This window comes from Stegostoma tigrinum, chromosome 1 (assembly GCF_030684315.1).
Source record: "Stegostoma tigrinum isolate sSteTig4 chromosome 1, sSteTig4.hap1, whole genome shotgun sequence".
NCBI lineage: Eukaryota > Metazoa > Chordata > Chondrichthyes > Orectolobiformes > Stegostomatidae > Stegostoma > Stegostoma tigrinum.
The window spans coordinates 4,427,492-4,443,443 of NC_081354.1; the positions used below are offsets into that span (position 1 = coordinate 4,427,492).

General features: G+C 42.5%; 1 protein-coding gene across 1 annotated transcript in view; it reads right to left on the minus strand.

The window, feature by feature from the left end:
- mttp (microsomal triglyceride transfer protein) overlaps window positions 1-15,952 on the minus strand; it is a 54,396-nt gene that overhangs the window by 22,719 nt on the left and 15,725 nt on the right. Inside the window, exons 4-9 of the mRNA XM_048527808.2 lie at window positions 10,548-10,655; window positions 6,354-6,470; window positions 4,297-4,436; window positions 3,737-3,887; window positions 2,947-3,104; window positions 649-817 (exon numbers count right to left, since the gene is read on the minus strand). Of these exons, the coding sequence (XP_048383765.1) occupies window positions 649-817; window positions 2,947-3,104; window positions 3,737-3,887; window positions 4,297-4,436; window positions 6,354-6,470; window positions 10,548-10,655 (843 nt within the window). The remainder of the gene's footprint in view (window positions 1-648; window positions 818-2,946; window positions 3,105-3,736; window positions 3,888-4,296; window positions 4,437-6,353; window positions 6,471-10,547; window positions 10,656-15,952) is intronic.

The following is a 15,952-nucleotide window of genomic DNA, read 5'->3' on the forward strand; positions in this document are numbered from 1 at the left end:
ATATCTCTTTGATGGAGAGATTATGGCTGCCCTGTGTCTGCATATCTCTAAATACCATGTCTTGATCTTATCGAGTCTTGCATGATAGTAAACTGGAAAGTGAGGGTTAAAGCTCTCCCTTCCCCATGTCATTTTGATCATTCATCCTCTTGGAGCAGGCTGGGTTTGAGTAGTTGGCATTCCCACTCTACCTTAACTGGGTAAAGGCTCCATGTTTGGACTGTTGGTTACAATCATCCCTAATGACTCAGAGCCAGAGCTCCCATCTCTGATTGCTTCCTACTGTAAAGAGAACCATGTGCGGCCGTACCTCAATGGCAGGACTCAAGTCATATTTTTCAATCTCTGCCACTCTTTGATGGCCTTTTGATATTCTGGGACTTGTTTTTCAGACTTACTGAATCTATTGCTCAAGCAAAAAGCCACAGGCATTGCCTTGTACTCATTTCACGATGTCCGTTGGCAGCAATACACATAACGTTGGCCTTACTGTCCTGATGCAGAATGACCCTTTGGATAATGCACAGAGCTTCATCCCACTGAGAGTTATTGCATCAGGACAGGAAGAGGACATAACTAAAAGAAGTACCATTTTTTAAAAATCATGCTGATATGGCGATATCTCAATTCTCAGGCTGAAATGCTCACCATTAACGCTTTCAATAATTCCTCAGTGGGGTGAGAAGCAAAGCCACAAGCGTACAGAAACCTTTCCTGTAAGATGGTGCTGCTGTCATTTCCGAAATCTAAGAACTCCAACATCGCTGCCAATGAAGCTGTGGTCTGAGCTGAGGTCACTGCATCAACTAGCTGTGGACTGTAATCGAAAGATTGAACAGCAACTGGATGAGCGCAATTCATCACAGATCTGAGGGGTGGACATCAACTTCCAAAGTTCCAACTTTACGTTGAGTAATCGCTTCTACTCTGTCCACAGTCACACAGTTATACTGTATTCAGGAACTATTCAGATCAAATTTAAGAAATATTGAATTCTTCAACACAGACAGATCAATTAATTAACTCGAACCAATCATCTACCTGTTGCCCTAGTTGCACAAACAACCACATGTTGGCAAAATGGCAAATACTACAAGTGCCAGCAGTGGTCAACTGGGCAAAGACCACAAGTAAAACTTGGAAACAATGGCACTGATTCAAACTGTGAGTTCCATATTAGTGTATGCAAGACGAGTTCAACCAGAACGGCCAGCTCCAAGTTTCACTTAGAGATGATAGGAACTGCTGATGCTGGAGAATCTGAGATAACAAGGTGTGGAGGTGGATGAACACAGCAGGCCAAGCAGCATCAGAGGAGCAGGAAAGCTAACGTCTCCAGCCTAGACCCAAGGGTCTCGGCCCGAAACGTCAGCTTTCCTGCTCCTAAGATGCTGCTTCGTTTGCTGTGTTCATCCAGCTCCACACCTTGTTATCCAAGTTTCACTTACTATTTTCTCTACTTTTACTTTAAGACAATTAGCTGATAAATAAAAGTCCCCTTAATCAACAAACTAAAGGGTGTTAAACTTTGATTCAAAGCTACTCCTGTCCTGTGAATGGGCTTATTCCCAATCTCTGTGCTCCACAGTGACAATCTGCTATTACAACTCTTTCATTCAATTCATTTGACTTCAGTCTTAGGGTCATTATTGGATCAAGGTGGTGGGGGCATAAGAAACAGATGAAGAAAATGATTAAATTAGTATCTGTAATTGTGTTTGTTAGTTTTATGCCTGTTATGAAATAAAACAAAGAGCTGTGGATGTTGGGAATCAGACAAAAACAGAAATTGTGGACGTACTCAGCAGGTCATGACAGCATCTGTGGAGACAGAAAACAGAGTTTTTTGATTCCAGTATGACCCTTCTTCAGAACAGGAAGAAGAGAAGCTTGTGAGGTGATAATGGGGACCATGTGTAGATGAAAGTAGGTTTGGCTGTGCTAAAAGCAGTCCATGTCATGAGAGGACCTGGAGTGTGGGGATGGGTAAAGGACATGAAAGAAGATGCTCAAGCCCTAAAATTGTTGAGTCCTAAAGCCTGCAGAGTCCTGCAAGGTTTGGGGGAAACGTCACTGGACTTGAAAAGTTAACTCTACTTTCTCTCCACTGATGCCACCAGACCTGCTCGGTGTCTCCAGCAATTTCTGTTTTAATCCAAAAGTCTCACTGAACTGCACCTCCCAGTCGTGAACCATTTCAACTCCCCCTCCCATTCCTTAGACGACATGTCTATCATGGGCCTCCTGCAGTGCCACAATGATGCCTCCTGGAGATTGCAGGAACAGCAACTCATATTCAGCCTGGGAACCCTGCAGCCCAATGATATCAATGTGGACTTTACAAGCTTCAAAATCTCCCCCTGCTCCCACTGCATCCGAAAACCAGCCAAGCTCCTCCCTGCCTCCCTAACCTGTTCTTCCTCTCACCTATCCCCTCCTCCCACCTCAAGTTGCACCCCCATTTCCTACCTGCTACACTCATCCCACCCCCTTGACCTGTCTGTCCTCCCCTCCCCTCCCTACCTCCCCACCTACACTCACCTCTACTGGCTCCATCCCCGCCTCTTTAACTTGTCTGTCTCCTCTCCACCTGTCTTCTCCTCTATCCATCTTCGATCCGCCTCCTCCTCTCTCCCTATTTATTTCAGAACCCTCTCTCCCTCTCCATTTCTGATGAAGGGTCTAGGCCTAAAACGCCAGCTTTTCTGCTCCTAAGATGCTGCATGGTCTGCTGTGCTCGTCCAGCTCCACACTGTGTTATCGCGGATTCTTCAGCATCTGCAGTTCCTATTATCTCCCTACATTTCTCCACTACTCGCTTGTCCTTTACGACGGTCCTTGTTATCTGCCTCCTTCCTGACTTTTGTGTCCTTGGCAAATTGATTCACCAAGTCCATCCTCAAAATCTGAAATTGTCTTAGAGCAGTGAGTAAGAGTGTGACTCACAGTATGCTGTCATTCTCACTTCTCAGGACTTTCAGGATATCTTCCTTCTTGGCTTTTCTCAAAGCCTGAACCAGCAATAGGAAACTCCTAGTGGCAGAGGCTTTTGCAAGGTTCTCAGGCTCCAGTTCTTTCCGGATGGTCTTCCAATAGTCAATAAGCTGCCAACAGAGAGAGAAAAATACAAACTTAACCCTCGTAAGGCACAGGATTATCCTGTCCACAATGGCAGTTCATCATCTAAAATTATATCAAGAGCTTCCAATTAACAAGAGCAGTGACTGAGAAAAAGGGAATGGCAAGAGAGACAGAAATACAGGACATCTACAACAGTCTCCAGATGACTGGCTGAGGACTGATGGCCTGAAAGTGGAAGAGTAAGTATAACCAAGACAGGGCTCCAAAGCCGTTCCAAAAAGAAACACCTTGCTTCTCCCGAAATTATCCACTGAAAGGAACATCCTCGATATGAAGGGACGGCCAATAAGAATTCTGCTCACGGCTAAATTTCCCACAGTGTCAAGGGACGTGCCGGCTAGGTGGGTTGGCCATAGGAAACGCAGGGTTACAGGGATAGGGTCTGGCTGAAATGCTCTTCGGAGGGGCAGTGTAAACTCGATGGGCTGAGTTGCCTGCTTCCACACAATGTGGATTCTATAATTCTTTGAATTGGAAATGCTTTTTTTATGCAGGCTACAAAATATGGAAAAAATATTCTTCAGAACTAACTTAACATGCAAAATTAATTCTCAAACATCAGCAAAAGAACATTAGAACTGTTTTGACTACTTACTGAAGGGCAACCTTTGCACGTTGCTTTGACTGCTGCTGAGGTCAGAGGGATGGACACAAATTCAGGATTCACAGAATTAACAACACTGCTAATTTGTTCTGCTTGGATTTGTTTAGGTCCAGTCTTTGTCAACTGAAACTCCAGCCTCTGCCTATAAAGTGAATGAAATAGTTTTAACGTGAGGGGTTTTCCACATGCCCTTCAGTTTCCGGCAGAAATACACCATGCTGCAATGTTTGACAGGCATATTCCCCATGCTTTTCCCCATTTCAATGTGAAAAGATGGCTTAGAAAAGACATTTCAGTTTATTGCCTACAAGTGATAATCTTGAAATGATCAATCTTTTCTGCCTTTCTCAAGTTTCAGTGTTGTAATGTTAGACTCTATAATAGGTGAATTTTGGTGCATGTTTGACTCTATTATTTACATTACAGCCATGACAACACCTTCAATAATTATTTAATTGGCTGTAAAGTGCTTTGGGACATCCTGGGTTTGAGAAAGGCACTATATAAATGCAAGTCTCCCCTTTGTTCAAGTATCAACATTGTGAACTCACGTTGATAAAACTTTGGCTGCCAATTCTTGCCGTAGATTGAGTGAAACCAGGATATGTTCCTCAGACAGTACAGAACGAATGAGATTCTTCTCCAGTAGATAAATGCTAGCTGATGTTGATGTTGTATTGACGCCTAATACCTAAAAAATTAAAATCAGCATTAAAATGCATAACAGTACAATATCCTTTCACTCTCTCACCTTGAATATAGCTCTTCCATCACGGTCAGTGATCCTCATTGTAAATAAATGACTGGTGTTGATCCCTCAAAGTCAAAACCTTTAACGAAAACTCAAGTGGTCATCACAGCTCAACAAAAAATGCAAATTCTAGGACTCTTGCGATGCATTAGCAGCGTCCCTACCTCTGGATTAGAAGGCCCGTGTTCAAGACCTACCTGTGTTGGAAGTGTGTCATAACATGTTCAAACTGGTTAATTGAAAATAACCAAAAGTAGAAGCAAGTCATTTGTCATCCAATTTAATACAAACGGCAAACATGAAGCGGGAATCATTTCCTTTGCTTTAATCAAAGTTGGGTGTATTATTTTAATAAATCATATGCAGGAACTAATTTATCTCAAAAGAAAAGAAGTGTAATTTCTTCTTTCATGCTCACTGCTTCATCATCGCCAAGTCTACACTTCATTTACCCAGTGTGGACCAGAATCTGCTCACAGTGTGGTCTCCTCTACATTGGGAAAACAAAGCACGGACTTGGCGACTGCTTTGCAGAACATCTACGTTCTGCTCGCAGAAAAGACTCTGAACTACCTGTTGATTGCCACTTTAACGCACCACCCTGTTCCCTGGCCAACATCTGTCTCTGGTTTGCTGCAGTGTTCCAGCAAAGCTCAGCGCAAGCTGGAAGAACAACATTTCATTTTCCATTTGGGAACCTTACAGCTGAGTTCAATAATTTTAGGGCCTAAACTCTTCCATGTCCCAGCCACCTACCCCACACACCAGGCCTTGTTACCACATAGACTGCCTTTACACACCCCCTGTTATTAATCATGAACAGTCCCCATTAACAACTATTCACCCTCCCAGCCTGATCGTTAGCAACTCCTTTGTCTGTCCAACTGTCTTTCTCTCTCTTTGGGCTCTATCCTATCGCTTACTCCCTACCCCACCCACTTCCCTATTTTTTGCATATAAACTGACGTTTTCCCAGCCACCATCAGTTCTGAGTAAGGGTCACTGGGCCCAAAATTTTAACTCTGTTTTTTCCTTCACAGATGTTGCCAGACCTGCTGAGCTTTTCCAGCAACTTTGTTTTTGTTCCTCCCTCCATCTACCCTGTCCAGTCCTGTTAAAATTATACAAACCTAAATGAGATACCCCCTTATTTATCTGAAACAATCCTAACCTGGTCAATCTCTCTTCATACATCAGTCCCCCATCCCTGGAATCAGCCTGGTGAACTTTTACTGCACTCCCTCGAGAGCAAGAGGATCCTTCCTCAGAAAAGGAGACCAAAACTGCACACGATGTTCTAGATGTGGCCTCACCAAGGCCCTGTACAACTGCAACAACACATCCCTGCTCCTGTACTCAAAATCTCTCACAATGAAGGCCAATATACCACTTGCTGCACACAGGGTATTTACACACACAGACACATACTCACATTCACACATACATTCATGTACACACAGAGACTCTCTCACACACACTGACACATGTACACAGGATTTTCACATACACAATTGGCCACAATCTTCCACCCTTTCCCTTTGGTCTTCCTTCCTTTGCAAATATTTCTCCAATTCCCTCGGTAAGTTCCTATTGAATCTGCTTCCACCTGCCTCTGGTTAAGGACAAGAGGGAGATGGGAGCAGGGAGATAGCTAATGAAGTAAAATGTGAGTAGGCTTATCTGGAGAAGAGACACTGCGTGGAGCAGATAGTCTGAATGACCTGTCTCCGCATTGTAAACTTGATGCAACTCCACACAATTCTTCCTGGCTTCTCTATTCATAGACACACCTGCAGATATCAGTGAACCATTGATCACTGTGGGGATCGAAGTGCTGGATGTCATCTTAATACTGACCTTGCTGTGACTGGTGAATCCTCTCTGAACTCCTTTGCAACTGTCCAATAATTTCACTTTGGTCACCTTGTTGTCATGGGCCTGGTAATTCACTTTGCACTTCCCAGAGATGTCAACCTGGTGAACATATGGTTGAAATGTGAGACAAACTGGAAGCAGTAAGGGAGAAGAGGAGAAGATTGTGGAATGAGAAAAAGTTGTAAGATAAGATGGAAAGAAAGACTAGAAGTACAAAATAAGATAATTAAAAATGGAGGAGATAATTCATTTTCAAAATCTTCACAGTAGGTTGCCCACTCCAATTACATTTTGTGTCAGTTTTTACCATAGAGAAAGAAATGGAGTCTGGAGAATGCTGAAAAATAAACTCGGATGTTTTAAAAACAGTTCACATTACAGAAGAGGAGGTTTGGGAGATCTTACAGAATATAAAGGTAGATAGATCTCTGGGACCTGATCAGAGAATGTTGTGGGAAGTAAAGGAGAAAATTGCAAACCCCTTGCAGAAATATTTGCATCATCTAAAACTACAGGTGAGGGGCCGATGACTGCAGGGTGGCTAATGTTGTAACTTTGCTTAAGCAAGTTGTAAGGAGAAACCGGAGAACTACGACCAGTGAGTCTGACATCAGTTGTGGATAAATTGTTGAAGGTGATAATAAAAAATAGGATTTATGGACATTTAGAGAGGCAAAAATTGATTAGGGATAGTCAGCATGGTTTTCTGCAAGGAAAACCATATCTCAAAAACTTGATTGAATTTTTTGAGGAAGTTACCAAAAAGATTGATGATGGCAGTGTAGTAGCCAGTGTTGATTTAGAGTTTAGTAAAGGCCTTGACAAGGTTCCACACGATAGTCTAATTAGTAAAGGTGGATCACATGAGATTCAGGGTGATCTTGCCAATTGGATACAAAATTGACTTAATGGCGGGAGACAGAGTATGGTGGTGGAGGATTGCTTTACAGACAAGTGGCCTGTCACCAGCAGTGTTCCACAGGGACCCGTTCTGGCTCCTCTTTTGTTTGTCATTTATATAAACGATTTGTATGAGAATATAGAAGGCATGGTAAGTAGTCATAGAATCATACAGCACAGAAACAGACACTTTGGTCCAACCAGTCCATGCCAAACATAATCTCAAACTAAACTAATCCCACCTGCCTGGTCCTGGGCCACATCTCTCCAGATCTTTCCTATTCATATATCAATCCAAATGTCTTTTACATGTAACTTCCTCCACCACTTCCTCAGGAAGTTCATTCCACACGCGAACCATCCTCTGTGTAAAACATTTGCCTCTTATGTCTTTAACGTGAGAGGAGTGTGATTTAAAAATGTGCGCCTTAGTCTTGAAATCCCCCAGCCTAAGGGAAAATACAGCTACCATTAACTCTATCTGTACCCCTCATTATTTTATCAACTTCTATCAGGTCACCTCTCAACCTCCTAACCTCCAGTGAAAAAAGTCCCAGCCTATCCAGCACTTCCTTATAACTCAAACCTTCCATACCCAGGAACATAGTAAGTTTGACTCTAAAATTGGTGGCATAGTGCAGTGAAGACGGTTTTTTAAGATTACAAAGGGCTGTTGATCAAATGGGTCAATGGGCTGAAAAAGTGGAGTTCAATCTGAATAAATGTGAGTATTGCATTTTGGTACAACAAACAATAGTAGGGTTTTATAATTAATGGCACCATCTTGGGTAATGAAGCAGAATAGAGGGGCCGAGGAGTTCAGATACATAATTCTTTGAAGTTTACATCACATATACACAGGGTGGTTAAAAAGGCATTTGGTACACTTGCCTTCATGGCTCCATCCTTTGAACGTAGGAATTGGGATGTTATGTTGAGGTTGTACAGGACATTGATGAGGTTTCCTCTGGAAGACTGTGTCCAGTTCTGGTTGCTCAGTTAAAGGAGGGATATGATTAAGCCGGGAAGGGTTCAGAAGAAATTTGCCAGAATATTGCCGGGTATTGAAGGTTTGAGTTACAGAGCAAGGCTGGATAGGCTGGAATTTTCTTGATTGGAGCATAGGAGGTTGATAGAAGTTTATAAAATAATGACAGGTATAGATAGAGGTAAGGATAGTTGTCATTTCCATAGGATTGGAGATTTCAAGAAATAGGGGGTACATTTTTAAGGTGAGAGGAGAGAGATTTTAAAAAAGACATGAGGGGCAAATTGTTACACAGAGGGTCGTTCGCATGTGGAATGAACTTCCATAGGAAGTGGTGTATGCAGGTACAGTTACAACGTTTAAAAGACTTGTAGATAAATATGTGAATAGGAACGGTTTGGAGGAATATGGGCCAGGAGCCGGCAGGTGGGGGTAATTTAGTTTGGGGTATGTTCAGCATAGACTGGTTGGACCGAAGGGTCTGTTACCATGCTGTATGACTCTATGGAGAACCATAGAGGCTTCATGAACTTCAACCATCTCACTCCCCTCCACCGACATTACCCTTTCCACTGGTCACCCAGCATACCCATCTATACGATTCTTTCCTTGTCATAAACAAATAGAGAACAAGTAAGTTTATCATTGGACAGTTCCCAGCTGTGATAGGTATTGCTATGCAGGAGCTGGCCACTCCTTCCATCCATCGCTTGTGAGTCATTTCAGTTGTCTTGTCCTCTCACACAATCAGTAGCTGCAGACATGGTAAAGATTATTGCTGTTGTAGCTTTTGTGTCAAATTTACTTTCTTCACGTTCATTCATGGGCTGTGATTTGATTACTTGATTGATTGATTGGTTAATTTATTGTCATGTGCACTGGAGTACAGTGAAAAGCTTTGTTTACCAGCAGTATAGGCAGATCTTAGTAAGTAAGGATGTACAGATGAGAGGTTATAATAAGATTTAGCTAGAGGCATTGAGGTTACATTGCACAGGGCATGCACAAGCCATGATCAACTTGAACAAGATCAGCATTATTTGAGGGTAAACAGTTCACTTATCAGTCTAATAACAGCCAGGAAGAAGCTGTTCCTGACCCTGCTGGTGCGTGTGTACAGGCTTTAGTATCGTCTGCCTAATGGAAGAGGTTGTAGGAGATCATGACAGGGGTGCGACGGGTCTTTGATTATGTTGGCTGCCTTTCCACAGCAACAAGTCTTGACAATGGAACCCATGGATGGGAGGTTGGCTTCTGTGATGATCTGGGCAATGCCCACCACGTTCTGTAGTTTCTTACGGTCCTGGGCAGAGCAGTTGCCATACCAGGCCGTTACGCACCCGGACAGTTTGCTTTCAATGGTGCATCTGTAGGAGTTGGCGAGGGACGTTATGGGCATGTCAAATTTCCTGAGCCATTTCAGGAAGAAGAGGCGTTATTGTACTTTCTTGACCTATGCAGGAAGTCCAGGGCAGGTCATCAGTTATCGTCACTCTGAGGAATTTGATGCTCTCAACCCTCTCGACCTCAGTTCCGTGGTTGCAGATGGCAATGTATTCACGTTGTTTCTCTCTGAAGTCAGTGATCAATGCCGACTTTGAGAAAGAGGTTGTTCTCCTTGCACCACATCAACAAGTCCTCTATTTCCCTTTTGTTTCTTGACTAGCGTTGTTAGATATCTGTCCCACTGCAGTGTGTTATCAGCAAACTTATAGATGGTGTACATGATGGAATTTGGCAACACAGTTGTGGGTGTACAGGGAGTATAGTAGGCATCACTGGCTAGGCCAGCACTTATTGCCCATCCCTAATTGCCCTCCAGAAGACAGCGACTGGAAAGTACACTTACAACGCCATTAGGAAGGGAATTCCAGGATTTTGACCTCGCAACAATGAAGGAAAAGTGATATATTTCCAAGTCAGGATGGTGAATGTCTTGGAAAGGAGCTTGCAGGGAATGGTGTTCCCATGTATTGGCTGCCCTTGTTCTACCAGATGGAAGTGGTCGTGGGTTTGGAAGGTGCTGTCTGAGGATCTTTGGTGAATCTCTGCAGTGTATCTTGCAGCTAGTATGCATTGCTACTACAGCGTGTCAGTGTTGGAGAGAGTAAATGCTGAAAAAATTTGTTATTTTTAATAGAAGAAGCCAACATGAAATACACATTTAATGAGATTAAATAGCGTATATACAGGAGCAAGTTTGAATAGTGAATTGCAATGAATCATGAAATTGCAAAACCCACCACAACCCTAAAAGATATAGAACTGTTTCATAAAGATAGGTTTACCTCGGTCTGACTGGTCGTTGTGAGCTGTACTTGGAACAGGCTGGTGAGGCCTCTCTTGATGTTCTGGATTATCACCGGTTCGTTAGAAAATGAATAAAAGGTCTTCACCTGAAGAATGAAAACATCAATGTTGAAGAGAGCATACCTGGTGCTGGAAATAGACTTGGAAAATCCTCAACAACAGCAACTACTTGTGTTTCTGTAGCACCTTTAACTTTTTAAAAATGCCCCCAGGAGTGAAATCAGGCTAAATTTGACATCAATCCACATAATGAGATATTAGGACAAGGTGACTAAAAGCTTGGCCAATGATGTCAGACATCTTAAAGGAGGAGAGCGGGATAGACAATCTTCGAAAGGGAATTCCAGAGCATAGGGCCCAAGCAGTTGAATCTATGGCCACCAAAGGACCAGATGAAATATCGGGCTTTGTAAATTGTTGAGTAAATCTGATGATGAATAATATACTTACTAGTTATTTGAATGATCATGAATTGTTCTCACTGAATCACAGTATTGCTATGATGTGCAAAGAGGCCATTCAGCCCATCAACTCCACATCCACATGATTCTGTTGTGTTGGATTGAATTTTGTTTCCCCTGGAATTGGAGCTTGTAGCTAGAGGACATGGATTTAAGGGGATAATCAAAAATATTAAAGCTGAGAAAAGGGGAATTGTTCCTATGCAATGAGATTTTAAGATGGGGGATGTGCTGCGTGAAGCAGCAGATTCAACAATAACTTTCGAAAGGGAATTGGATATATACCTGAAAATAATTTTATTTTTAATTACAGGGTTTTGTGGGGGAAAAAATAGGGTCAGACTAATGGGACTCTTTAAAAGCTGTGACACAAACACAGTGGGCTGAATGGCCTCCTTATATGATAATTGAGTGAGTTACTGGAAAACTGGCTGTTCTGGGATAGTATTCCAGCATAAATCAACATCTTTGAGGAGCAAGCAGGCAGAAATGGGGAGGAACCCCTTCTTAACAATTTGTGTAAAGTGTTTTAAATGGAAGTCATGCTGGACTGAAAACATTAACTCTGTTTTTCCATCCACAGCCATACCTGTTACGTTTCTCCAAAACTTTCAGTCTGCATTATAAAAATGACGTAGTTCCCTTCAATATAGGGTTGTGTTGTGCATTTATTCCAATTATCTCAGATACAATGGTTTATTTATTTACTTTTTTTCTGTATATTGTCACTTAAAGGTGTAGTGATTGTAATGAGCTTCATTCATTGGTTGTAAGGCATTTTGCTACATTTTATCGATTCTGACTTCCAGCATGAGCAGTCCGTTCTATCTTCTGGACCTTATAGAATATGATTTCCCTGATTTGGGCTGTTAAACTGGTCCAATCAGGGAGCCCTGGCTGACAGATAGCAACAGAAGTGTCAGAGGTTCTGCTCACTCTGAGGGCTGACTGTGAGGGAACCAGACCCAGTGTCAAGTACTATGCATGTGTTAGTCGAGGGTGGCTAGGTGACAGGATCTTAGCTTCTATGGACTTACTTCAAAGGAATGGAACCGAGGCAGATAAATAGAGTTAAAAACAGAGGAGCCAAGATTGAATTGAATGAAAGCACAGGTCAAAAATGCCAAATGACCTCCTCCTGTTTGTGTTCTGCACAAAGCACTGGGTGTGGTCCCACAGAATGGGCCAGGATGCATGAGGAGAGGGAGCAGGGACATTTAGTTACTTTATGGTCCTGGGATGTAATGCTAGGGGTGGATATGACCAGAAACCTTATTGGTATGGTGGGGGGGAGATGGTGGTGGTGGTGGTAGATGGGTGTATCATGTTCCCCATTATTGGTTTGAAGGGGGAGGGGGAAGGGGTGATGGGTGTTTCTTGTTCCTCACTCATTAGGGAAGGCAGTGACAAAGTAGCAGTATCACTGGCTTAGTAATGGAGAGGCCCAGTGAATACTCTGGGGACACAGGTTCTGTCCATGCAGCTGGCGGATTTCAATGAATAAGTCTGGAATTAAAAGCCAGAGTCAGTGTTGGTGAGGTGACCATTGGTTGCTGTAAAAACCCATTTAGTTCATTAAGTTCTTTAGGGAATTAAACCTGGTCTAACCTATTTGTCACTCCTGACCCACAGCAATGTGTTAACTTGGAACTGCCCTCTGAAAATGGCCCATTCAGATCAAGGGCAATTAGGGATGGGCAACAGATGTTGACAACGCCACAATTCAAACAACAAAGGAAAATGGTCCTCCTCTTGAATGAGATTGTAAGCCTGCTCACTCAACCTTGACAGTGCCATTATGCTGAAAAAGGAAGTTCTCCTCAGTGTCCTGGCCTATATTTATCTCTCAAACAGCACTACCACAAACTATCTATTCATTATCACATTGCTGTTTGTGGGAGCTTGCTGTGCAATAATTGACTGCCATATTTCCTACAGTGACTGCACTACATTCATTGGTTATAAGGCATTTTGCAACATCCAATGATTGTGAAGACAAGAACATATAAAGTCACAGGCTCTTAGAGGTATGGAGTCCATTCAGGCCATTGTATCTGTGCTGGTCTTTCCTCCAATCCTTCAGGTCCATTTGGTTTCTTGCCATGGAAGCTGATGATGAATTGTGTTAAAAAGCCAGTTACAGGATCTCCAGCCAACATACTTAATCCGATAGCCCTATTCCAGCTCCTACTTCTACAGAAAGGTCGTTCACCTCCTACAGAAATCCAGGACACCTCAGGGCAATAGTGGGCTCAGCCTCTGAACATAAGACTGGCTCCAAATAATGTTATAAATTTGGGAACTCATCCTGACAATCAGCTCCACCTCCCTGGAAAAGCCCAGAGAGGGTGAGATAAGGGAATAACCTTGTGATTGTTTGCTGAGGAGAATCCCTCACACTCCTAATGCAATTAAAATTTGGTTTTGTTATCATAGAATCACAGATGTATTTTGGTGCAGGAGATCATTTGGCTCATTATGACTGCATCAGATCTTCAAATGAACATCGTTACTCAATGCCAATCTCCTGCTTTTTTCCCCCTGTAACCCTGCACCTTATTTCTTTCTAATTGAACCAGCTTCCGTTTCATTTCCAGCCAGTGCATTCCAGGCCCTAGCTACTCACTGGATGAAAAAGTTTTTTTTTCTCAACTTACTTTTGCTTTTTCGCAAATTGCTTAAAATCTATGGGAATCTAGTTCTTGATCATGTTATGAGTAGGAACAGTTTCTTCCCGTCTGTCTGGTCTCATTGTATTTACTGAAAATTTCTGTCAAATTTTGTCTTAGTCTTCTTCTCCCCAAGGTGAATAGGCCCAACTTCTTCAATCTATTCTTATAACTGAAACTTCTTATTCCTGGAACCATTCTTGTAAACCGCCTATTCACTCTCTTCAGTAATGTTCACATCTTTTCTACAATGTGATGCCCACAAATATGCATAATACTTCAGTTAAGGTCTGACAAGCATCTTGAACAAGTTCAATATCACTTCCGGTCTCTTGTTCCAATTAAGAACGTTGTGATGGCACATTTATGGTATCAGGTATCATCTACCTGAAAGATAGGACAACTCACCGCACAAAGGTGCACTTTACTCTGCATTTGACAACTAGTGAGTATAAAGTCACAGATAAATCTATCAGTTTTCTTTTTATTAAGGTTATGAATAAGGACCATGACTTTTGAACTGCCAAGGTGTCCTATCTCTACTCGCAGCCTCCAGGATTCTAGACTCTGAACCTTAAGCAACACTCAGGCACAACCCTATTGCCATCCGTGTATGAAGGAAGACTTTATCTCACAATGATCATTACAATAATTCACAGAATTAAAGTGCACCCTTCTGACCCAGAAACCTGTAAGTTATCACTCTTGCATAGGTAAAACTCATTTAAAAAGTAGAGGTTAGAATTCCACTCACTGGAATGGGTACCAAGCAAATTGCTGCAGATTATTGGAATGTTATAACAGAGGAGGAAGCGCATTGTTCTGGCGTGAGCTCTCCAAAAGGGATATCTAACATAGCTGCAAGTTTCACATCCACCTACTCAGTTGGGTCATTAACCATACCTCCGCTGCTCCTGCTCCCGACACTGCCTCCAGTGGTCTATCTATTATCATGGTGCCCATCTTCCCATGGCCAAATCAGAAGCAAGGAAATATCTTTGCTGCCTGAATGACTCTGCACTTTCATTTAATGGTCTTATCTCCAATATTTGTTTTTGAATACATTTGTCCGCTAATTACAATTTGTTTTTAGACAAGTAGACAACTTTTTGGAAGACTCTGATGAATTGTCTCCCTTAGGGTTTTTTTGTTTGCTCAAGTCAGAGCCTGGAAATCAATATTCAACTCCTGGAAGCTGCAGGGCAATTCTAGAGGGTTGTTAGGACAAACATTAAACTAATTGTCAGACTGCAGCTATTCAAAAAGTCGGCTGACCGCCACCTTCTCAATGGCAACTAGGAATGGGCAATAAGTGCTGGAGAGCCAACGATGCCCACATCCCACAAATGAATAAATAAAATGCTTGCCTTTTCTTGTGAGATGGGGGCATCACTAGCAAGGCTAGTGTGTTTTTTTGCCTATCCCTAATTACCCTTGAACTGGCTTGCTCCGTGTTTCGGTGGTAGTTTAGGGTTAGCCGCATTGCTGGAGATCTTGAGATGAGGGTCAGTCATCTAGTTTGCAATGCAAAGGGGTTGGCAACAGTATGGGTTCAATTCCTGCACTGGATGAGGTTAACATGAGGACATCCTTCTCAACCACTGCCCTCACCCTTCTGATCCAGAAGCCTGTAAGTTATTACTCCAACAATAGGTAAAACTCATTTATAAAATAGAGGCTAGAATTCCACTCACTGGAATGGGTACCACGCAAATTGCTGTAGATTACTGGAATATTATAACACAGGTGGAAGTGCATTGTTTCAGTGTGAGCTCTCCAGAAGGGATCTCTAACATAGCTGCAAGTTTCACATCTATCTATTCAGCTGGGTCACTAATTCTGGCTGGGTGCACTCCTGGAGGCCTCATCACATGACCTTCCACTGCCCCTGTCATCGATACCAATCGTGTCTCTAAATCACTCAAGAGTCGGACAGTGACCAAACTGAGCAGATGGGTTTCCATGATACAATTACTGTGACTAACATTCACTTCCAGATTTTTATGAATTGGATTGGCTGGGACTTCTTTTCCCTGGATCATAGGATGTTGAAGGGGGACTTGCAGAGGTTTATAAAATCATGAAGTGAATGCAAAGTTCTTTTTCCCTGGGCAGCAGAATTCAAGAGGGCATAATTTTAAAGTGAAAGTTGAAAGATTTAAAAGGGACCGAGGGGGAACATTTTCACACAGAGGGTGGTTCATATCTGGAATGAACAGCCAGAGGAAGTTGCAGGTACAGTTATGGCATTTA